Consider the following 23,475-nt stretch of genomic DNA (forward strand, 5'->3'; position numbering starts at 1 on the left):
TCTGTGCTCCATTTGATCACACATATGCATAACTCAAAATACATGTGCATGCCTTATCCAGATGGTAGTCAAATGTTGGGTTTGTGTTTACAAACTTAATTAATTGATTGTATTTGTCAGATGTTTTTTGTCCATAATATAGTTTACTTGTAGTTCCTTTTCAGGGGAATTAGCATTTTTCCACATTTAGAGAGCTGGTATTTTAAAGATAACCAGTAGATGTTTTTTGCAGTTAGTGGAATTGGTTTTGGCTGAGATGATTTATGTGCAGGATCTGTATAACTTTCATATCTCTGTATAGTTTTTAAGGGCACTGGTTTTCTGTACTCTCCCAAAGAAGTAAATTAGGTTGATTGGCAATCTCCAAATTGCCCATGTTATGTGCATAATATGACTGTGCTTGTGTACTCTGCGATAAATCATCAACCTATCCAGAATGTGCTTCAAATCCTTGAGCCCACTGTTGCTGGAATAGACACTGGCATCCCCATAACCCCCTAAGCATAAAGTCAACTATCAAAGAATTAATGTATGGAATGGTAAACATTTTCTTGGGAGATTGGCATGTTCTCTGCACCATAAATTAATCTAGTTATGGTTAATTATTTTATATTTTCTACATATCTGATCAGGAATGAAGTGTTGATTTTGAGAACTTTGCATAAAATTCTGCCGCCTTTCTCTCTGATGATCACCGAGTGCCATCTTTACATTTCCTAAGTTTAGAATATACTTGCATATGTTATACAAGTATTTTTAAACTAAGGAAATATTTGTATACTTTATAGCTAAACATATTTTTTCTTTTGTGGGACTTCAGATGTACTCTGAAACTTGTCTCCAATTCAGTAGAACAATCATAATTAGAATTTGGTAATCCCAAATGCAGTTTTTAAAGGCTGTTGTACAAAACCATGCAAATCTTTACAGTGTTCCTTAAGTTGTTAATTTGTTGCAACAACATTTGAAAAGTTTAGCTTCTAATGCGTAAACCATTTTTTTTTAATTCAGTCAGGATTGCAATACAAGCCTGGTGCGAGCCTGCTGGAATGAATTGTTCACTCTTGGTCTGGCACAGTGTTCTCAGGTGATGAGCCTTTCTACCATCTTGGCAGCTATTGTGAACCACTTGCAAAATAATATTCAAGAAGGTATGTCCCTCTAGATAGTCAAATTTACCAATAGTCTGGAGTCTGAGCAACAGCATTTACTTACATTGTTTTATTGTTGTCGTACTCAGGACAATTGATTTCCAAACATTCAAATCTGATGTCAATTTTCATTCATTCCTCAACTTATGAGCTCAGATCCGATACTCCGATCTGACTCAACTGTTGCAATAGCTCATGGCCTCCAAAAAACTCTCATGCTCCTTTCCTACCCATAATGCACTATCCCTAATGTCCATCAGATTTCATTTGCCGCTTTCGTGCCTAGACGTGGTTGCCTACAGCTTTCGGGCTAATTCATTAAGATAAGTGAATTTTCTTAAAAAGTAATTTTTTTTATAAATCTCTTTCCGTTGCAAAGTTTACTCTATTCCTTGAGTGTTCTGTCACTTTTATATTCCTTTATACACTTGCTAGTGTAATCTACACTACCATTGTTGTTAGTCCTTTCATACCCTACTTCTCTTTCTCTACAAGGTATTATACCCCTCTAGTTTCTTAGTTGTTACTTAATTCTTCTTTTTTCTCTCTAAAAAAAAATCTGTTACCTTATTTATCCTGCTTCTTCTACCAGTTATTGTTGTTGGTTAATTGAATTTGCTTTACAGAATGTCTGCGAGAGTTTAAAAAAATGTCAGAGATGATGTAGGCATAAGTTGCCTTTTTCAGATGCCCACATTCTGTGTGTTTATTGTTTAGGGTCTGAGCATCTAGACCAGGATTGCAAAATTTGTCATCGAGGGATGCTGTGCTCTACGATTACCCCCCCCCCCCCGGTCTTCTTTATGCTTATCCTTTAACTCCTTTAATTCCAAAATTCCTTCAGAAAGCAGCCAGGTTAAAGAGCAAAGTCATCCTCATTGCACCTTACTGGCCTCGACAGGTTTGGTTCTCCACCTTTGGTGTCATCTACTGTACGCACTTTAGATTCTGGATCCAACTCCAGACTTTATGTCTCACCAGACAGGTGTGTTCACCCGGATATCTCAAATCTCAAGCTAACTGCATGGTTTCTCCAGTTCTCTTAATAGCCAGGCAACTAATTCTCTCACCTGTCTGCTCTATACTTTTATCTTCCCATAAACTCCCTACCAGAAAACTCTACAGGAATAAGTGGAGGAGATTCATTTATTGGGCAGAGCAGAATCAGATAGACCCCCTCCAGCTCCAGTTCATTCAGTGCTTGAATTTTTAGCAAGTGTGTTTAATGAGGGCGGTAGTTCATCGACTATTAAAGTTCAACTTGCAGCGATCTGTAACTTTAATGTGGGGTTTCAAAATTCTTCACTGGCTTCTGCTAAACTGTGCAAAGCCTTTTTGAAAGGTACTCTTCTGCTAAGACCTCCTTTATAAAGATCACTTACCACTATGGGATTTAAAATTTGGTACTGCAAGCCTTAATACATTCTCTCTTTGAACCTGCAATTAAATGTGATCTAAAATTTTGACCTGGAAAACTGTATTTTTACTTGCAATTACATATGCTAGAAGAATTTCAGAATTTCAAGCATTATCTTCTAAGCCCCTATACTTGATTTCTCATAAGGATAGGGTCAGCTTACATACCAATGCTTCCTTCCTACCTAAGGTGGTGTCAGAATCCAACATTAACCAATCTGTTAACTTGCCAGTAATCTTCCCAAACTTTACAAATAAAAGAGAATATATATGTTGCAGTTAAATGTTTGTAGACAATTACATTTCTACCTGCACAGAACAAAAGAGATTAGAAAGACAGATCAGTTATTCAGTTCCTTTACATATAATTGGGCAAATCAGTCACAAAGGTAACTCTAGCCTGATGGTTGACAGATGGCATTTCATTTGTCTGTAACAAATTGACTCTACCCTTACCAAAACCATTAAAGGCTTATTCAACCAGATCTAGTCCACCCAGGTATTTAGGTAGATGGAGACTCTGTCCTGTATGTTGAGGAATGAATGAAAATTGACAAAATCAGATAAAGAAGTTATGTACGTACCACAATGTTCCATTTGTGTTGTCCATTTTCATTCTTCCTCAACTCCTCACCCTCCATCTGCCTCCATTTTTCATAACTGACTTCTGGAGGAATGAGACTCTTAGGGATACCATATGTCCCTTTCGTTGAACTGCAGTTATGGCAATTCTTTATAGTTTCTTTCTCTCAAGCTGTAAGTAGGATCTGAGGGACATTAGGGATAGTGCATTATTGGTAGGAAAGGAGCTCGAGAGTTTGTCGGAGACCATGAGCTAGTGTAATGGCTGAGTTAGATCAGAGTATTGAATCCGAGCCCATAAACTGAGGAAGAATGAAAATGGACAACACAAATGGAACGTTATGGTAAGTACATAACTTATTTTTATTTTTCACCTAAAGGCATATTTTGCAAAAATAATAATAATAATGACAACAGCTACCTTTCTGTCTCTACATTCAGTCTGATTCTGAGTTTAAAGTTTTATTTGTAGAATAAAATTATGATTTACAGTGTATTTCTGTGTACAGATCTTATGTCAGAAAGGATGTTTGTAGATGTTTAACCACTGGGATTTTCTTTCCCATTAACTGTCATTTGGCTTGCTTTTTCTTTTTTTTTCCTCAGTAGCCATAAGTATACTTGCATGAAAGTGACAGCCATTTCTCCTTCAGTGTCAAATGGTACATACCCAATATAAAATAGTGTTACTTCTTGCTGCTTTCCATTATTTTCATTGTTTCTTAGTGATTAGTTATTTGAGTGTATTTTCTGGGTGATGTAGATTTTGTGGTCATGTCGGCCAGTACTTTAGTTGAGTGTGTATAGGTGTAAGTTAAATGATATTAGATAGGGACTGCTGTGCTTGGATCTGCTTCAACAATATTTTTTCTTTATTTAAAAATCTTTAAATCTTAAATCTAATGGCTTTCAGAGGTTTGATATAGACCACCGGTACTAAACAGATTAATGTATATAAAAATGCACACACATGTGAACTACTAAACAATTTCCTAAATGTAACTCGGGTACATAGAAAATTTCCAAAATACAACACTTTACTTCATGCTTCCAGTCACCATCCCTGCCACATTATCAACAACATCCCTAAGTCCCAATATTTACGCATCAAACGCATATGCTCTTCTGAACTAACTCACCAAGAGTGTCAACAGGATTTAACCAATAGGCTGATAACTAGAGGCTACAACAAACATCATATTTCCCAAACTGTAGCCCAGGTAAAGAAAACTGAGAGTTCCCAACTTTTGGAATACCAGAACAGAACCACTCAACATAAAATACAGGAATCACAGCCAGTTAGACTAGTGACAACTTTTGGTAGTAACACTCCTAGATTCAGAGATATTATTAACAATCATTGGGACATTCTACTTGCACATGAACATTTGAATGAGGTACTTCAAGACAGATGTCTATTTTCTTACCGCAGAGGCAAAACCATTAACTCATATTTCACTCATTACAAACGTTACAATCCACCTGTACCAATGCAGAAAACATTATTTGGCGACACATTAGTTAGCTGTGTCCCTTGTGGTCACTGTAGTGCATGTGCACACATTTTCAAAACCAAAGAATTCACTAGCTGTAATACTTCCAAAGTGTATCAGATTAGAATTTTTGGTAATTGCAGCAATGACTGGATAATTTATTTAGCTACCTGTACTTGTTCATCTTTTTATGTTGGACAAACGTCAAGACCCTTTAGACACCGCATTAGCGAACATTTAAATGAGATTACAAATAAAAGGATTTCCAACGCCCTTTATAAACATACCACCACACACACAACTGCCAAATTTAATTTTACTGTAATAGACAAAATTCAAATGCACAGAACTTCCAAAGCAGGTTGGCATGAAATATTAAATAACTAGGATTCGTCTTGGATTATTAGGCTAGGGGCTTTATTTAGACCTGGCCTTAATGAATTAAGCTAGATTTTGATTTGATTGTTCTGTTTAACAATAATTTATCTATTTCAGGTGTATCTCTTTAAATAGATTGTTATAAAAGCAGACACTGGGATGTGCTCTAACTGGAATATTTTGTTGCACTGAGGAAGGCTTGAATCTTCAGCCGAAACCAGTTTGCTTGCTGTTCTACATGGAGTTGCCACAATAAAGCCTTTATTTATTTTTTACCTTCTCTTTGTGCTGGATTATTTTTTCATAGTATAGATTTTGTGGTCATGTCGGCCAGTACTTTAGTTGAGTGTATATAGGTGTAAGTTAAATGATATTGGATAGGGACTGCTGTGCTTGGATCTGCTTCAACAATATTTTTTCTTTATTTAAAAATCTTTAAATCTTAAATCTAATGGCTTTCAGGGGTTTGATGTCTCTAGTACGACCACTGGTGCTAAACAGATTAATGTATATAAAAATGCACACACAAGTGAACTACTAAACAATTTCCTAAATGTAGCCTGGCTACAAGAGCATGCAGGAAGCATGCGCTGTGTCTCCAGTTATGGCTCTTAACACCATTCAGACCCACATGTAGGCTTCACATTGAACCCCCACACCAAGCAGAGCCTTTGGTCTAGCTCCCCATCCCCTTTCTCACAGCTCTCTGTTGATGTCATTCTCATCCATTGCTCACTGGCTGTATGCTGAACAACTGTCCAACTACTATGTGATTCCATGGTATCCAGCTCCACCTTCTAATGATGCAGTACAAGGGAGAAACAGTTTGTAGTGCGTTGGCATGTTTTCTGTAAAGAAAATGCCTAGAAAAGTTTATTGTACTTGGCGTACAGTGTAATAACAGGGTCTATATTAAATCAACAAACGCTTAAAATAGCAAATGGTGATTTATCGACCCTTTAAAAGCGAAAGTTTGAAATCCTGAAGACAAGGAACAGCGATTTTTTTCCCCAGGGAAGGAAAATCGCTGAGCCGTTTTTGGGACTTTGCCATTTCCTCCACTGTGGTGCAATCTCTGAGTTGGTATATGGGTGTGGGGGACTTTATTTAGTGTTTTGAAGTTTATTTTGTTTTGTTTTTTTTTTTTTGTTTTGTGGAACAGCGATTTTTTTTTCCCCAGGGGAAAAAAATCGCTGATGTTCTTCGTGTTTCACTGTTGCAGTCATAACTGTAGGGTACTCCTGCTGGCAGGCAGCCCGAGTTCGGCCAGAATATCAAAGTCTGGGTCCGGCGTCGGCTGTTTCAGCAAGTACCCTGACGTCAGAACGCATGGGTATAAAGCTGACAGCCGACTCCATCTTCTCCAGTCTTTCTTGCCGTGCGGTGCAAAGCAGTTCGCTAGTTGTTGGTTGGCGTTTTCAAGACAACGTGGTGTGATTGTCGTCATTCCGAAGTTTTCTACTTCTCTTCTCAAAGCTAAGTACCCCGTTGGGGAAACCTTTTTCTTGCTCCTCCGATGTCAGAAAAAGTTAATAATTGTGTATCGTGTGGAAAACAAATACCTCATAAAGATTTCCACTCTTACTGTCTACCTTGCTTAGGCCCTGACCACGACGTTTCTTGCTGTCGGTTCTGTGCCAGGTTTAATTCTCGCACTATCAAGCGTAGGTACGATTGGGCCTTGAATTACTTCAGTAGACGATTTAATTATAGGATGTCGTTGGATACTTTACCGACTACCGGAATACAGAAGAAACGCAAAGACAAGGACAGGCCTCCGAGGTCCAAACAGGATACTTTGCAGCCGGAGCCAGCTTCGGGTTCGGCGGTCGTCAGTGAGGCGCTTTTGCAGCCCCTGTCGTCCGCCACTTCAGAACCGATGGCCGACACGGACTCCCATGGGGAGCCATCTAGGCCTAGTAATTTGTCTGCTGCAGGACCTTCGGACGTCACTCCTTCAGATGGGTCTGGAACCGCTGTGCAGGTACCGGCTTCTGAGGGGGTCTTCAGGCCTTCACATATTACTATTTCCATAAAGACAAAGGCTAAGTCAAAGACTCCTGTTAAACGCAGACTTTCTGCTCAAGCTTCTTCGGATTCAGCTCCTAAGACTCAGAAGCAATTACTATGGATGGCTGAGGATTTATTAACTATGATTAGGGCCTCTCACCCTCCTCCTGAGAAAAGGCCTAGACAGGATATCCCTTATGATTCCTCTGATCAGGCTTCTGTATCTTCTGTTTCTTCCTCTGATCAGGATTACTCTTTTCCTCCTTATGAGGATTCGGATGCAGAGGATTCTGTTCCCTCTGCCTCTCCCCCTGAAGATTTCTCTTTTGGGGAAACCTTGCATTGAGATATGGGAGCATTTTCATTGGGAAGGTCAGGATTATTCTGCTTTCAAAAAGAGGCTTAGGGAATTTCTTCTTCTCCCTCAACATAGGCCTTTAGCTATTCCTCCTGTACTTGACATTGTGGACGATGCCTTCTCTGAAGCTAACTTGAATCCTGATTCCATGCCGCCTGCTCCTTCTAAGCCTGATAGATTTTACAGGGTCCCTGATTCCCATCAATTCTTATTTAAGAACCCTTCTGCTGATCCTGAAACTATTTCACAGGGTTCCAAGGCTGCTAAGGCTGCCTCCCCTAAGAATCCTATCCCCTCTGAAAAGGATTCTCGTGCCTTGGACAGGTGGGGCAAAAAGGTTTATACTTCAGCTACCCTTTCTATTAGAGCTTTAAATTGCCAGTTTCACATGTTTAAGTATCAACAGTTTCTTTTATCTGTTTTAAAACAAAGGCTTTCTACCTTTCCTGCATGTGCCGAGGACAAGGAATTACAGGATGTGTTGCATGCAACTGAACAAGTTAGCAAACATAGTTTACATTGTGGTTTTGATGCCTTAGAGGCTTCCTGCAGGGCTGCTGCCTCTGGTACTATTATCAGGAGACATGCTTGGCTTCATGAGCAGAATTTACCTGAACAAGTTAAGGCTAAATTGCTAGATGCCCCTGTTCAGCATGATGTCTTATTTGGATCTAAGGCTGAGGAGGTTATTAAAAAGATGGAAGAAAAAGCCAAGTCTATGCAGACTGTAAAAGATTTTTTGCAAGTACAGCCTCCTAGATTTTCTAGAAATTGGCCCTCCAAAAATTGGTCTTTTCCCACTTCTGACAGGCCTCAAAGGGGAAGATATAGACGCTCCAGAGGTCGGGCGCAGGCTCAGGCCTCTTACAGATCTAGACAGTGGACTGCTTCTTCACCTAGAAGGGGAGAAGACAGACCTCAAACCCAAAGAAAGCAGACCCAATGACTCCCTCTGTTGGGCTACAGGTCTTCCTTCCCTGGATGCCCCTCTCGGAGGAAAACTTTCTCTTTTTTACCAGAATTGGACTCACATTACCCAGGACAAATGGGTGTTAGACGTGATTTTGAAAGGCTACAGATTCCACTTTCACACTCTGCCAAGGCCTTCCGGCTGGCCAGATCTGCCAAAACATCAATGGACAGAGGCCTTAAATCAAGTGGACGCTTTATTAGCCTTAAGAGCCATAGAACCTGTTCCACCTCTAGAGGTGGGGAAAGGTTTTTACTCAAGACTTTTTCTGGTCCCAAGAAAACAAAACTCCTGGAGACCTATTCTGGACCTCTCAATATTAAACACCTTTTTGGAAATTCCAAAATTCAAGATGCTTACACTTCAACAACTTCTCCCACTGCTCTCACAAGATGCTTGGATGGTAACATTGGACTTAAAAGAGGCTTACTTACACGTCCCCATAAGGCAACAATGCAGAAAGTACCTCAGATTCAAGGCAGGCTCAAGACACTTCCAATTCTCTGTACTGCCATTTGGCTTATCTACTGCGCCCAGAGTTTTTACCAAATGCCTGGCGCCAGTAGTAGCTTACTGCAGACTTCAGGGGATTCAGATTTACCCCTATCTGGACGACTGTCTAATTCAGGCAGACGGCAAAGACCTTTTACTTCAACACCTGCATTTTGTTCAACATCTTCTCCTACTACTGGGATTCTCAGTGAACACAAAAAAGTCACATTTGATTCCTTCTCAACGAATGACCTTTTTAGGAGCTCTTCTAGACACAAGTTTACAGATGGCCTTCCTTACTCCAGAAAAACAGTTACAGCTGGCTTCAATCTTCAAGACCTTGACAACATTGACTCAGCTCACTGCAAGGAAATTCCTGCAGGCTTTGGGCTACATGGCCTCTTGCATCCTGTTGATTCCAAATGCGAGGCTTCACATGAGGAAACTTCAATGGTACCTAAAGAGTGTATGGTCTCAGCATTGCCACAGTCTGAATACAATGATTCCACTGATTCCCTGCCTCCAGAAGGAATTCCTTTGGTGGTCCAGGGCGTGTGTTTTGAACGAAGGGAAGCCCTTTCGTCTTCCTCAACCTACTCAGATCATAACCACGGACGCCTCGGATTATGCTTGGGGAGCTCATTTTCTAGACAAATGCCAACAGGGCTCTTGGACAAACAAACACCTGCTATGGCACATCAACTTGAAAGAAATGTTAGCAGTCCAAAATGCTCTTCTAGCCTTCCAGATTCTTTTGAAGCCAGGACCTCTGCTAATTCGAACAGACAATACCACAGTCATGTGGTACATAAACAAGCAAGGGGGCTCTCACTCTTACCCCCTTTGCAGACTTGCCATGACTTTATGGGACTCAGCCCTAAATTTGAATCTGGATCTTCAGGCACAGTTCATTCCAGGAAATCAGAATCTCTTAGCAGACAGCCTAAGCTGAAACATTTTGGATCCTCACGAATGGATGTTGGACCCCAACTTATTCAGCAAGATAACTGCAGTTTGGGGCTGTCCTCAGATAGATCTGTTTGCATCCCATCTCAACCATCAGTTGCCTCTTTTTTGCACCAGGTCCTTCCACAAGACAGCTTGGAAAGTGGATGCCCTGTCCTTCAGCTGGAGGAATCTTTCAGGATATACCTTCCCTCCTCTTCCTCTTCTGCCTCGGGTATTGCTAAAGATAAAGCTGGACAAACCCAGACTGATCATTTTGATAGCTCCAAATTGGCCTCGTCAGTTTTGGTACCCAACTCTACTGCACCTTTGCTTGGAATCCCCTTGGAGTCTTCCTCTGACCCATTCTCTACTGTCCCAGCATCAGGGTCAGGTATTTCACTCTCAAATCAAGACTCTCTGCCTGGTAGCTTGGCTCACCAAAGGCAATTGATTCCTTCTTCTCTTCCTAAACAAGTTTTGGATATTCTTTTGGAAGCTAGGCGTCCTAGTACAAGGAAATCTTATGCTTCTAAATGGAAAAGATTTTGTATTTGGATGCAGGATCGTGGCTCTGATCCTTTAATACCTGATATTCCCTCTCTTTTACTTTATCTCTCAGACCTTTTGATTAAAGGTCTTTCCTTTTCTTCCATTAAAATTCATGCTTCTGCTATTTCGGCTCATTTCAGTTGTGATCCTCCCATTTTTTCCCACCAGCTGGTTAGACAATTTCTGAGAGGAGCTAAGAATTTAAGACCTCCTAGATCTCCTCCTGTCCCTCCTTGGGATCTCAACTATGTCTTGGAAAAGCTTACTTTGCCTCCTTTTGAGCCTGCTGCCTCTGCGGATATTAAGTTCTTATCCTGGAAGACAGCTTGTTGGCCTTGACTTCTGCCAGAAGGGTATCTGAGTTACAAGCCCTCATGGCCGTGGAACCATACCTCATCTTCCATCAGGACAGAGTTTCCTTGAGGACCAATCCTAATTTTATGCCTAAGGTAGTTTCTAGAGTGGCTCTAAATCAGACTATTCACCTTCCTACCTTTTTCCCAAAACCCCAAAATAAGGGGGAAAGGATTTTGCATTTATTGGACGTACACAGGCAACTACGTTTTTACCTGGACAAAACCAAAGATTTCAGAAAATCAGATCAATTGCTTATATCTCATGTGCTTCCAGTTCTCTAGGTAAAGCTATTTCTAAGCAAACTATTTCCAAATGGATTGCTCATGGAATAAGATATTGTTACTCTCTTTATGGAAAACAGATTCCAGGTACTGTCAGGACTCATTCTAATAGAGCAGCTGCCACTTCAGCAGCCTTTTTCAGAGGAATTCCTACCAAGGACATTCTGGAGGCTGCCACTTGGAGCTCTGTGCATACCTTTTCCAAGCACTATAACCTCCCTTTGTACTCTAAGTCTAGGGCAGGCTTTGCCTCTGCTGTTTTGCAGGGTCTTCTAGCTGCTCCTTTTTCTTCATAACCTCCTCCCGTGTTCTCAGCTTTGGGATTCTACCCTACAGTTATGACTGCAACAGTGAAACACGAAGAACATAGTACAGTTGTGTATACCTACCATAAATGTAGATGTTCGAGTGTCTTCACTGTTGCAGTCTGTGTTTCCCTCCCTCCAGACCCCTCTTGTTTCTTTTTGCTTACTTTGTTTCCTTTTCCAATACCTTTCTGGTGTATTTGTGTTTCCCTTGGGACACCTTTTGATTTTATGGGGGCTTCTGACATCAGGGGCAAGAAAGGCTGGAGAAGATGGCGTCGGCTGTCAGCTTTATGCCCATGCGTTCTGACGTCAGGGTACTTGCTGAAACAGCCGACGCCGGACCCAGACTTTGATATTCTGGCCGACCTCGGGCTGCCCGCCGGCAGGAGTACCCTACAGTTATGACTGCAACAGTGAAGACACTCGAACATCTACATTTATGGTAGGTATACACAACTGTACTTTCCATGTGTTCGGGATTTCAAGCTTTCACTTTTAAAGGGTCGATAAATCAGCGTTCGCTATTTTAAGCATTCACTGATTTAATATAAACCCAGTTATTACACTGTATGCCAAGTACAATAAACTTTACTAGGTATTTATTTAGGGTCTATATTACATGTTCGACAGCTTAGGTTGTCGAATGTCTAAACATCGACACATAAGAATCGAAACCTTAAAATCGCAAACGGACATTCTTTCCTCAGGAAAGAATTTGCTAGGCCGTCGCCCCACGCATACACACCGATGTGGGAGACTGTGTCCGCCCACACCCCCCAACTAAATATACCAACTCTGAGATCACTCTACATTGGGGAAAGGGCAAATCCCCGATATCGGCCAAGCAAATTCTTTCCCGAGGAAAGAATTTGCGTATGTGGCCATTTGCGATTTTAAAGTTTTGACACGTAGGTGTCAATAATTAGACATTCGACAACCTAAGCTGCCGAACATCTAATAGGAACCCTTTATTTATAATGCACAGAGTGCTACGTTTATGTTCCAAAATCAGGAAAAATATAAACTTAAGTGCCTGAACATCAACTGCACAGATGCACAAATTATTCCAAATGTTTTATTTTAAGCACTGTTTCCTTGACATATAACATACAAACTCACAGTACAGTACAGCTGCCATGGAAGTGATTCACACATCTTTACTTTTCTTCCTAAAAGTGATCACTCAATCCATTGATAGACAATGATTTATTAGTTTTATCCATTGATAGACAATGATTTATTAGTTTTATACCTGTTTTATTACATTGCATGCCAAGCACTATTTATCTTACTAAGAATCCTATCCTGTTCCATCTTAATTTTGTTACCTTTCACTTGAACATAGCTGTGCTTATTTATTGATTTATCATCTGACTAGCTGACTCCTCTGCTGAATTCTGGTTATTTTGTAATAAAATCTGCTGCAAAGTTCAGAAAACTTGCCAACCTAATACAAACTGTTTCTCTCCTGGAGGCCGTGGAATCAGGAAGTAATTGGGCAGTTGCTCAGCATACAGTAAACAGAAACACCAGGTTATTAAGCTTAATAACTATAGGTCTACTGAAGTAACTAAAGTAAAAACTACACATTTTATAATAAGAAAGCTCATTTAACAACTTAGAAGCATAATTATAACAAAAAGAAATGATAAAAAAAAACGTTTGCACTTGATTTTTAAGGAAACCTACTCAACAAACATCATCTTTGCAAGAGAATGTTAGGGTAATTGCACCTACACTGAAGTAGCAAAGTATAAGACATATGCTGAAGGTTTGTTAAAACAAAAATAATCCTAGGTAGATCAAATATACAGAGGCACAGTTAAAAAAATCATGATTAGTGCTAGTAATGTAATGTTTGTTGTGGGAAAATGTTCTGATTTTTAGAATGCATTTGATAAAGAATGGGTGTTTAGTCCTACTGATGTAATTAAAATATTGTATGACTTAGGAGAGAAATGTCTCCTGAGAGTGCTCAACATAATATGGAGAGAAAGGCATGTCCCAGAAAACAGGAGAATAAGCATTCATAGGTTCATAGGTTCATAGGTTCATACTAGGCTATCTGCCCAAGGGCATTTATAAGCCTAGCCCATAGTTATGTGGCTTTCGCCACCCCTTTAGTTTGAATAAAAACTATGCCTATCATTTTTCTGTGCCTCTGTCAAGCAGTGACACTGAAGTAATCCCTGGGGTATATCTGCGATCTCCCATCCATTGGTCAAGATTCCTCTTGAACAAGGCCAGCGAGGTGCTCTGCCTCACATGTACCGGGATTTTGTTCCACAGCATAGGAGTCTCTGGGTGATGAATCTGTCCCTCCAGCACGTTCTATTTATAACCGTGTCAAGGTTTAAGTCTCCGCCCTTGTGGTTCTGAGGGATCTAGATTTTTGAGGTGAAGCATATTCATCAAATCTGGGTTTGACATGGCCTTATATGTCAGGCACAGGTCACCTCTGAGCAAGCGGTATGAGACTGAATAGAGCTGGAGTTCTTTCAGTCGGGCAGCATAAGACATATTTTTGAGACCCTTTATCCTTTTGGTGAGGAACTTTTGGGGCCTTTCAAGCTGCAGCAGGTGTCTGGTCAGATACATTCGAACGGGCATTGTACTCAATCATAGGTCTAATGAGTGATGAGTACAGGGGACGATGACCTCCCTTGATCTAGATGTGAATCCCTTCATGATCAGGTGGGCGATATAGAAGGTTTTCCTAACTACTTTAGCAACATGAGTGTCAAGCGAAAGGCTACTGTCAACTTGGGTCCCCAGATCCCTGATGACTTTTCTGTGCTCAGTGGATTGCCACCTATATGGTAGCTAGGGGTAACCTTGTTTTTCCCGAAGGGTATGACTATGCATTTTTGGCGTTTAACTTCAGGCCATGGCTCTGGCACCAGTTATCCGTTTCTGTGAGGCCCTTCTGGAGGATATCTGTGTCAGATGTGTTTTCGACTATGGCGCCAGTTTGCAGTCATCTGCAAACTTTGTCAGCCATAACCCTCCTGTGTTTGCTTGTACTTCAGAAAAGTAGATGCCGAACAAGAGTGGACCCAGGACTGAGCCCTGTGGGACACCACTTGTGACAGGCTTTGAGTCTGACATGGCTCCAGCAACTCTGACCCTGTGGGTTCTGTCACTTAGCCAGTTTGCAACCCATCTTGTGATGTATGGGTTTACATTCAAGCTGATGAGTTTTCGATGATACCTGAGTGGGGTATTGTGTCGAAGGCCTTTGCCAGGTCGAGGTAGGCTGTATGGACTGCCTTTCCCTCATCAATGGCCTTGGTGACTGTCTCGAAAAAGTCAACCAAGTTTAAGAGGCAGGATCTGCCTTTGACAAAGCCAAACTGGGTTGGATCCAAAGTCTGCAAGTTCCCTATGTCTTTATTTATGAGTTCCATTATGATCCTCTCCATGGCTTTGCAGATAAGGCTTGTCAAGCTAATGGGGTAATTTCCAGGGTCTGTGGAGGCACCGCCCTTATGAAGTGGGACCACAGTGCCGTGCCACTCCTTGGGTGCGTATCCTGAGGTGAGGCTAAGATTAAACAGCTGTCCTAACTGTGGGTTTAATTCCTCGTTGAGTTCATGAAGCACACAGCCGGGGACACCATCCGGTCCCATGGATGTTGTGTTTTTTGCCTTAGTGAGGGCAGTTCTCACCTGGGCGTTGGAGATGTTTGGGGGCTACAATCCTCTGGAATAGATATCTCTCCTTTGGGGAGGGGAAGTTTGCACTGAACCTGTCAGCCAGTATGTTAGCAATGTGTGTAGGTTCAGTAATTTTCACATCATTTTGAACTAATTCTGAGCATATCTGGGAGTTTCCTCCTAGGTTTCTAACATAGCTAAAGAAGGCCTTATGATTGTCTTTAGAGTCCTTGGCGATTTTTCTCAAAATTTGCCTTGGATGATTTTATGAGAGCTCTTAGTTTTTTACTTATAATGATCAAAGGTGTCTTACCTTTCAAGGATTTTGCTCTATCTTGTAGTAGCTTCCTCCTTTTGTTGTAGAGCTTGTTTATGGCTGGGGTCCACCAGACTGGACGCTTGCCTTTGGTACAGAGAGTCTTAGTTTTGTTTGGGATTGCCTGATCCATGCAGTCCTGTAGGTGCTGGTAGAAGGCATTTGTAAGTGATTCAGCGGTTTGAGTAATGTTTACCACTGGCTCAGGGGCCTTAAAGGAGACCACACTAGTTTTAGAAGTGTGAAATCGGCTTTTGAGAAGTTTTTCACTGTGGTCTTTTTTGTTTCAGGTGGGGGCGGGATGAGGACCTCCAGCGAGATTAGTTTATGATCTGATCTCACCAGTGAGGGGTATACTTCCGGTGTTGAACATTTTGATCCCATGTTCGTGATGATGAGATCAAGTATGTTTTCTCCTCTTGTGGGGATGGTGACTAGTTGTTCCATGGCATTTGAGTTTATGAACTCCAGGAATCTTTGGGTTGGAGTGTTTGGGCTTGAGTAGTGTTCCCAGTCTATATTAGGGTAGTTGAAGTCACCTAGTAGTGCCATTGTACAAGAACAAGTGGTATATTCACAATTATGAGTAGTACAATGGTATCAAACTCCTGTCACATTGCTTGAAAGTGCTAGAGTGGGGGACTTACAAATGTGTAGAATAGTATAATTCAAGATGGGAGGTGAGCAGTTTTGATTCATATCAGGATGTGCACAACCAACCTGCAGTAAGACAGATAGTAGAGAAAAAGCGATGAAGAGAGAGTAGAACTAGGAATTGAAGGCAGCATGCAAGGTCCCAAGAAAGCCAATTTGAACAGTCCTTTAATGATCTGAAGTCCGAGAAAAACTGGTAAAATTAGTGCAGGCTATGTACAAAGTCCCAATGTCAAAAGTATAAACAATGTTGAAGCTCACAGAGGGGTACGTATTGAGAGTGGGTGTCCATCAGGGGCAGCTTTGTGCCCACCATTGTTCATTATGATGATGGACTGCATTAGCAAACAGGTTGCAAAGGAAAGATCAACAAACCTGTGTGTAGATACTTTCACAGTCTCAGTAGCTCGACAGGTAGCACACTTGCCTTTGGTGGTAGGAGATCAGAAGGCTGTGGGCTGTAGTACCACATCAGGTAGTTGGATTAATGACACTGCAGTGCAGCATAATGCGGTGCTGCACTCCTGTGTATGTTGTCCTTCAGATGAGACATTAAACCGAAGCCCCATCTGCCTGCATTGGTGGTACCTCAGGTGGATGTATGAAGTACCACAGAACTTATCAAAAAGACTGCAGGAAGTTCCCCAGTGTCCTGGCTAAATTTCCCACAGCCAGTATGAATACCATTTCGGGTCTCTGCTGAAAAGAGACTATTGACATAGTGAGACTAACCAAGTCAACAAAGAGTAAATACAAGTAAAATGAATAAAATAGACTCTAAATGGGAACTTCAGCAAATAATAAGGGATTAGAATGAAAAACTGAAGGCACTAGGATGAAACTGAGTACAGACAAGACAGGTGGGAAAATAAGAAGAAGCTGAAAAGTAAAATAGAAGGCAAAATACTGAAATGGGTTAACAGTTTCAGGTGTCTGTGATGGTTGGTTGAGGAGAAGAAAGTCTGCAGAAGGAGAAGGTCAAAGCTAAAATCAGAGGTGCTACAGCCAACTGGTACAGAGGATTGGGATGGTATTTGACATGGAAACTGAAAAGTATGGTGTACAAAACAGTGGTGTGACCAGTGCCACTGATTAGCACACAGACCTGGGCAATGAAGGCAGATCTGTTGAGGAAGCTTGAGGTCATAGAGATGGGTGCTAGGATGTGCACTGTAGGAGCAGTGAAGAAATGAGGAGATAAAATCAGAGATCAAAGTAGCCCCAGTTACACAGAAGGTCAGCAAGATCAGATTATGGTGGTTTGGTCAGATCAGAAACGTGATTTTATTGACTGTCACATTACTTTTAAATGTCAGTACACTTTTGTTACATTTCAGGTTAAAAGTTGTTAAAAACTTCTTTTTGTGGAGAAATTATATTTACTTTTTGGGCGCTGGGGAAATGTTCAAAGTAACTTTTACTCTGTGTATGTGTTTTTTGTGAGAAAAACGTGACCTTTTTGTGCTTCTTTCTTGTTGTACCAGCTATTGCTGTTAAGCTTCCTCAGGAAACAAATACAGTTTTGGCTTGTCTATGGAACAAATTACTGGTCCCTTGGTCAGACCTTCTTCCAGCCAGAAAAAGAAAAAGATAAGTAGTCCGCCTCTGCCATCACAGCAGGTTGGCAATCTGCCACAACCAAAGGTCGGTGATTCTGCTGTGGCCAAATCTGGTTCCTCAAACCACTCATTATTTTCCTTGTTATCCATACCACCTCTGTGGTTGTTGGGGAGAGCAACCCTTGGTTTTGTAAGAAGGAGCAGGGAATGTTTCCCTGCTTAGCCAAAATGCTGTGGCCATTCCTGGGGAGGAAGCTGTTGTTGGCAGTACTAGGTCAGTTTGCCTCATCTTATCTGTCAAAGAGAGATACAGCTAAACCTTTACCTTCTCCTATGTCAGCTTCTCTGGACAGGATTATTTTATTGGGCTTGACTCAGGGTCTTCTGTGGGCTATTGACTCTTCTTTAAGGTGGTTTCTGGTAAAAGGGAAAGGAATCCTCTTTCACTGAAGAGGTTCAAGATGTGGAATCTGTAGGGGAATGTGAAGGGATAGATGAATATTTAACCTCCTCAGGTTTCTGATTCAGATTCTGAGGAGGATATGATATCTGAATCTTCCTGTGAGGGATTCATTTTCTCTGAGACTGTTTCCAGAATGTCCCAGTGTTTTCAGTGCGAGAGCACTGAGGTTTCTCAGCCCCTTAGAAAATACTATGAATTGCTAAAACTGGAATTCCCAGAACCTTCACCCACCCCCACCCCCAGTGCTGTCAGAAGTAGAGGATGCAGTTGTCACAGTCTGTGGTTCCCTGACAGCCAACATGCTGCTCCTAAGAAAGCAGATAGAATGCACAATGTTCCACAGTCTTTCACATTTTTATACACTAATCACAGACCTGGTCTTGCAGCTGTACCTTCAGTTAATCCAGCAGCTGCTAACCAGTTTGGTAATTCTAAACTTTCACCTTCAGACAAGGATTGTAACACTGTTGATAAGTTTGGAGAAAAAGTGTATGCTTCTGCAAATTTGATTTTTAGAATTTTGAGTTGTTAGGCTTATCTGTTAAAGTTTATACTGACAAATTGTAAAAGTATGAGGAATGTTTTCGCTGCAGTTTCCTCGTGAGGAAAAATCTGCTTTGTGTAGTGTAGTTTCTTCCATTTCTCAGGTCAGTACTCAATGTTTGAAGTGTGTTTCTGACTGTGTAGATACTGCTTCCAGGACTCTTCCCACTAATACTGTTTTAAGGAGGTCTGCCTGGCTATATTTTCAGAACCTCCCAGTAGATGTCTAAAATTACATTTTGAATTCTTGTTTGGGTAGACTTTTAGTTTTTGGACCCTCTGCTGAAGAGGTCATCAAAAAGTGTGATGAGGGAGGTAAGTGATTTAGCCCTCGTTCTCTTAAATTTTCAAAGAGATTTTCTGCTTCCTCATCTAGTTATGGCAATCAACAAAGTAAAGTCTCAGAAGAATGCTTGTAAGCAGACATTTAAAAAAGCAAAGGCAGGGAGATTCCAAAAGGAAAGCTGGACCCCTCAGAAAAAAAAAACAGTCAAATAAGTCAGAATGACTGAAGTTTCTTTGATCTCAGTATCAGCACCTATTGTCTTTTCAAATTCCTGTTCTGGAATTTGTGAAAAGAGAAATCACTTGGTGAGGACATCAAATATCTCTAAATCCAGGTCTCCCCTTCCTTCCCTGGGGGCTGCGGTGAGGCCAAAGAGCAGAGCTCTGGATTGGCAATGACTGGCTCCCAGCTGGAAGCTTAAGTATCTTCTGGATCATCTGTTCATTTATATGTGATAGTAAGCATCCTAAAGATCTATTGAGCACATCCAGTCGTCCCTGTGCAGGAAAGGCAAAATGGACTGAACCATGACCATCAGGAACTTTGTATACTGAACTGATTTGTTCATATTGCTGAGATCCAAAATTGGTCTCCAGTTTCCTGTTTTCTTTGGCACTAAAAAGAGTCTTGAGTAAGTTCTGGACTCTTTCTGGTCTGAGGGGACCTCTTGGATGACACTCTTTTTTTATAGCTGCTTTTTTATTTCTGGTGCTGCTGCTTTGCAAAATCGCTTTAATCTCTCTGCAGCTTTTTAGCTTTCTGTTGCTGCAGCTTTTGATCTAAAGTTGAAAAGGTGCAGTACATGTCATCCATTTTTTGCATGTACATTTCATCACAAAATTCTGACTCCAGTTTCTTCTGTAGGTTGTCCACTTCCTGGATTAAAGTCTGTTCCTCAGGGGCAAAATATTCAATCAGTAGTCGCATATACGCAAAACCAGTCTCAATGTTAATCCATTGCCACCTCACTAAAAGCTCTGGATGGTATTTTCCCTGTGATGGCATACAGAATACCCTCATGCCTCGCGGGACAACACCAAACTGTAGGGAGGCTTCCAGATGGTTGCATTGCCACTGCAATCGTTTCAGTTTATTAACCTTATTAGAAAAGGCCGATGTCAATTCCTCAAATGTACGTTTACGCTCATCATCACCCTTGTCTATGACAAAATTCTGTGCACCTGCTCGCAAATCAAGTTTTAAAAGAGAATTATCCTCACTGTACAAACTTTTTCTGATATTGCCAGTACAGTTAAACGTGTCCAAAAGTTGAACATCAACTGTTTCATTGTCAGTTCGTTCCATATTAAATGAGACCTTAAAGCATAAAATAAGTCAAGTGAAGAAATAAACCAGAAGGTCTCCCTCAAGGTAATCTGCTCACATAAACCACAATCCAAACGAGAAAAAAAGCAGATACCATTAATATGGAAAACGGTCTTGGGGGGGGGGGGTTGTACAGATCATCTCTCAGCCATTAGGCTCAAGAATGAGCATAATGCATTTTATAGACATACCTCAGCCTTTCCAGGACATGAATTTAAATTTCAGGTCATTAGTCATATATCACAGGGAAATGGGGGGGGGACACGGTCAATAGAACAGAATGTGAAGAAGCTAAATGGATCATTGAACTGATAGCACATAGACATCCTGGCCTTAATGAGGTCATTCCCATTAAGCCAGCCTTAAAGAAAAGGTGGGTCCAATATTGAATGTTGATTGGTCAGTTATTAATTTAAATGTACTGGATGATTGTGTTTGTGTTTGTCTGAAGAACGGTAGTGACCCAAAAGTGCTTACACAGTATTGGGATTTGCACTTGGATTTGCATATTTGTTTTCCTGCTGTCATTTTTAGAATAAACGTTTTCCATATTAATGGTATCTGCTTTTTTCTCGTTTGCCTTCAAGGTAGTGAAGAGAGTGTTCTCTAGAGGAAGGATGATTCCCTCCCCCCCAATCTATCTTTCCATTCTCATATGTCATTTTCCCTGGAGCTTCATCAGTGTACACTACAGGGACAATGAGCCTGAAGGCTCCAGGCTACCCAGCAGGGTATACGCAATATCTTCTGATACTTCTCTGGAGCATCCCACTGAAGAAGTGCCTAGGAAGAGAAAGTGCAAGAAGAGGCGCTTAGACTCTCCTCAAGAGTCAGTCACAGAAGATACTGATTTTGATGAGGGGGGAGGGTCCCCAAGATCACCACCTGATGACGTCTCCTTGGAGACACACTGGAGATCCTTAAGCCAAGCAGTGGTTGGACTACTGATAACCCTTCCCAAGAGGAATGAGTATTGCTAGAATCCTTTGGGAATGGCCCATCTACCTCTTGGGTGACTCCTCCAGCTGATGAGTTCATTGATTTGATCTCTAGGTGGGTGTGAAGGAACCCGACGCTGTTGAGCCAATCCCCAAAAGATCAGACAGGATCCTGGCACCACCAAAAGGAAGAGAATTTTGGAGCAAAAGAGTATCAGTAGGAGCCATGGTCATAGTGGTGGCCACAAAGAAAGAACTTGTGGAAAAGAGTTCATCTATCCATCACCCTAACAAGGAGTTTAGAGTGTTGTGCAGATTTGGAAAGCGTGTTTATTTTTCAACAACTATTGCATTCAGGTCGCTGAATTACTTGGCACACTTCACTAGATGTCGGAGGATTTGATTAAAGAGCTATCCAAATCTCTCAGTAGGTCCATTGCTTCTGAGGCAGAGATCTTTATTGCCTCACAGTTGGCTACCCTACAGTCCATTTCCAATTCATCCATGAGGTTCATTTAACATACCTCAAGGGCAGCGGGTTCAAGCATTTCCATTAGGAGACATGCTTGGATGCGCTAGTGTGATTTTGCAGAGCCCTTCAAGTCCTCCTTCATCACTGCTCCCTTTGATGGAAGTTCTTTGTTTGGCCCTAAAGTTAAATGCACACTATCCAGGTGTGAGCAGGATTGCAAGACCCTGTCTCCAGTGGGTGTATGTTTTAAACTCCTCAAAGAACCTTTTCTAGGGCTCAAAGAGGTAGTCGAAAAATGTGGTTCAGAAAGTCTCATGGCCCTTTCTATGATCCACATGGAAATAGTTCCTCCAGGGGCAGAGGGGGGAACTGTAATTGGAAACGCTGCCCATGCGGCAGACGAAGACCACAAAACCAGGGGTTCAGAGATACTTTTTCCGATAGACCCTACCAGCTTTCCTGAAAGCAATACTGAATGTCCACCTCTGGAGGAAGTTGGGGGTCTTCTATTCCCGAACACATGGAACATCTGGAATTTTGTTTAATCTTATTGGGGGGTATTGTATAACCTCTGGAAGAAATCGTCTGGAACCATGTATCTTTTGTAATGTCTAGCCAGACTCTCTGGTGTAGGGATAGAAGACCCCCAACTTCCTCCAGAGGTGGACATTCAGTATTGCTTTCAGGAAAGCTGGTAGGGTCTATCGAAAAAATATCTCTGAACCCCTGGTTTTGTGGTCCTCGTCTGCCGCATGGGCAGCGTTTCCAATTACAGTTCCCCCCTCTGCCCCTGGAGGAACTATTTCCATGTGGATCATAGAAAGGGCCATGAGACTTTCTGAACCACATTTTTCAACTACCTCTTTGAGCCCTAGAAAAGGTTCTTTGAGGAGTTTAAAACATACACCCACTCGAGACAGGGTCTTGCAATCCTGCTCACACCTGGATAGTGTGCATTTCACTTTAAGGCCAAACAAAGAACTTCCATCAAAGGTAGCAGTGATGAAGGAGGACTTGAAGGGCTCTGCAAAATCACACTAGCACATCCAAGCATGTCTCCTAATGGAAATGCTTGAACTCACTGCCCTTGAGGTATGTGAAATGAACCTCATGGATGAATTGGAAATGAACTGCAGGGTAGCCAACTGTGAGGCAATAAAGATCTCTGCCTCAGAAGCAATGGACCCACTGAGAAATTTGGATAGCTCTTTAATCAAATCCTCTGACATCTGGTGAAGTGTGCCAAGTAATTCAGCGACCTGAATGCAAAAGTTGTTGAAAAATAAACACGCTTTCCAAATCTGCACAACACCCTGAACTCCTTTGGACAGATGAACTCTTTTCCACAAGTTCCTTTTTTGTGGCCACCACAATGACCATGGCTCCTACTGGTACTCTTTTGCTCCAAAATTCTCTTCCTTTTGGTGGTGCCAGGATCCGATCTGATCTTTTGGGGATTGGCTCAACAGCGTCGGGTTCCTTCACATCCACCTAGAGATCAAATCAATGAACTCATCAGCTGGGGGAGTTACCCAAGAGGTAGATGGGCTATTCCCAAAGGCTTCTAGCAATACTCATTCCTCTTGGGAAGGGTTATCAGTAGTCCAACCACTGCTTGGCTTAAGGATCTCCAGAGTGTCTGCAAGGAGACGTCATCAGGTGGTCATCTTGGGGACCCTCCCCCCTCATCAAAATCAGTATCTTCTGTGACTGACTCTTGAGGAGAGTCTAAGTGCCTCTTCTTGCACTTTCTCTTCCTAGGCACTTCTTCAGTGGGATGCTCCAGAGAAGTATCAGAAGATATTGCGTATACCCTGCTGGGTAGCCTGGAGACTTCAGGCTCGTTGTCGCTGTGGAGTAGACTGATGAAGCTCCAAGGAAAAAGACATATGAGAATGGAAAGATAGATTAGGGGGGTCATCCTTCCTCTAGAAAACACTCTCTTCACTACCTTGAAGGCAAACGAGAA

General features: G+C 41.7%; 1 protein-coding gene across 10 annotated transcripts in view; it reads left to right on the plus strand.

The window, feature by feature from the left end:
- The window catches only part of NR2C2 (nuclear receptor subfamily 2 group C member 2), a 1,701,781-nt gene that overhangs the window by 1,413,020 nt on the left and 265,286 nt on the right, over nucleotides 1-23,475 (plus strand). For all 10 annotated transcript variants that reach the window (XM_044078621.1, XM_044078615.1, XM_044078617.1 and 7 more), the window contains one exon: nucleotides 1,012-1,151. In XM_044078621.1, coding sequence (XP_043934556.1) covers nucleotides 1,012-1,151 — 140 coding nt within the window. The remainder of the gene's footprint in view (nucleotides 1-1,011; nucleotides 1,152-23,475) is intronic.

This window comes from Protopterus annectens, chromosome 7.part1, assembly GCF_019279795.1.
Source record: "Protopterus annectens isolate FY-2018-M chromosome 7.part1, PAN1.0, whole genome shotgun sequence".
Classification (NCBI taxonomy): Eukaryota; Metazoa; Chordata; order Ceratodontiformes; family Protopteridae; genus Protopterus; species Protopterus annectens.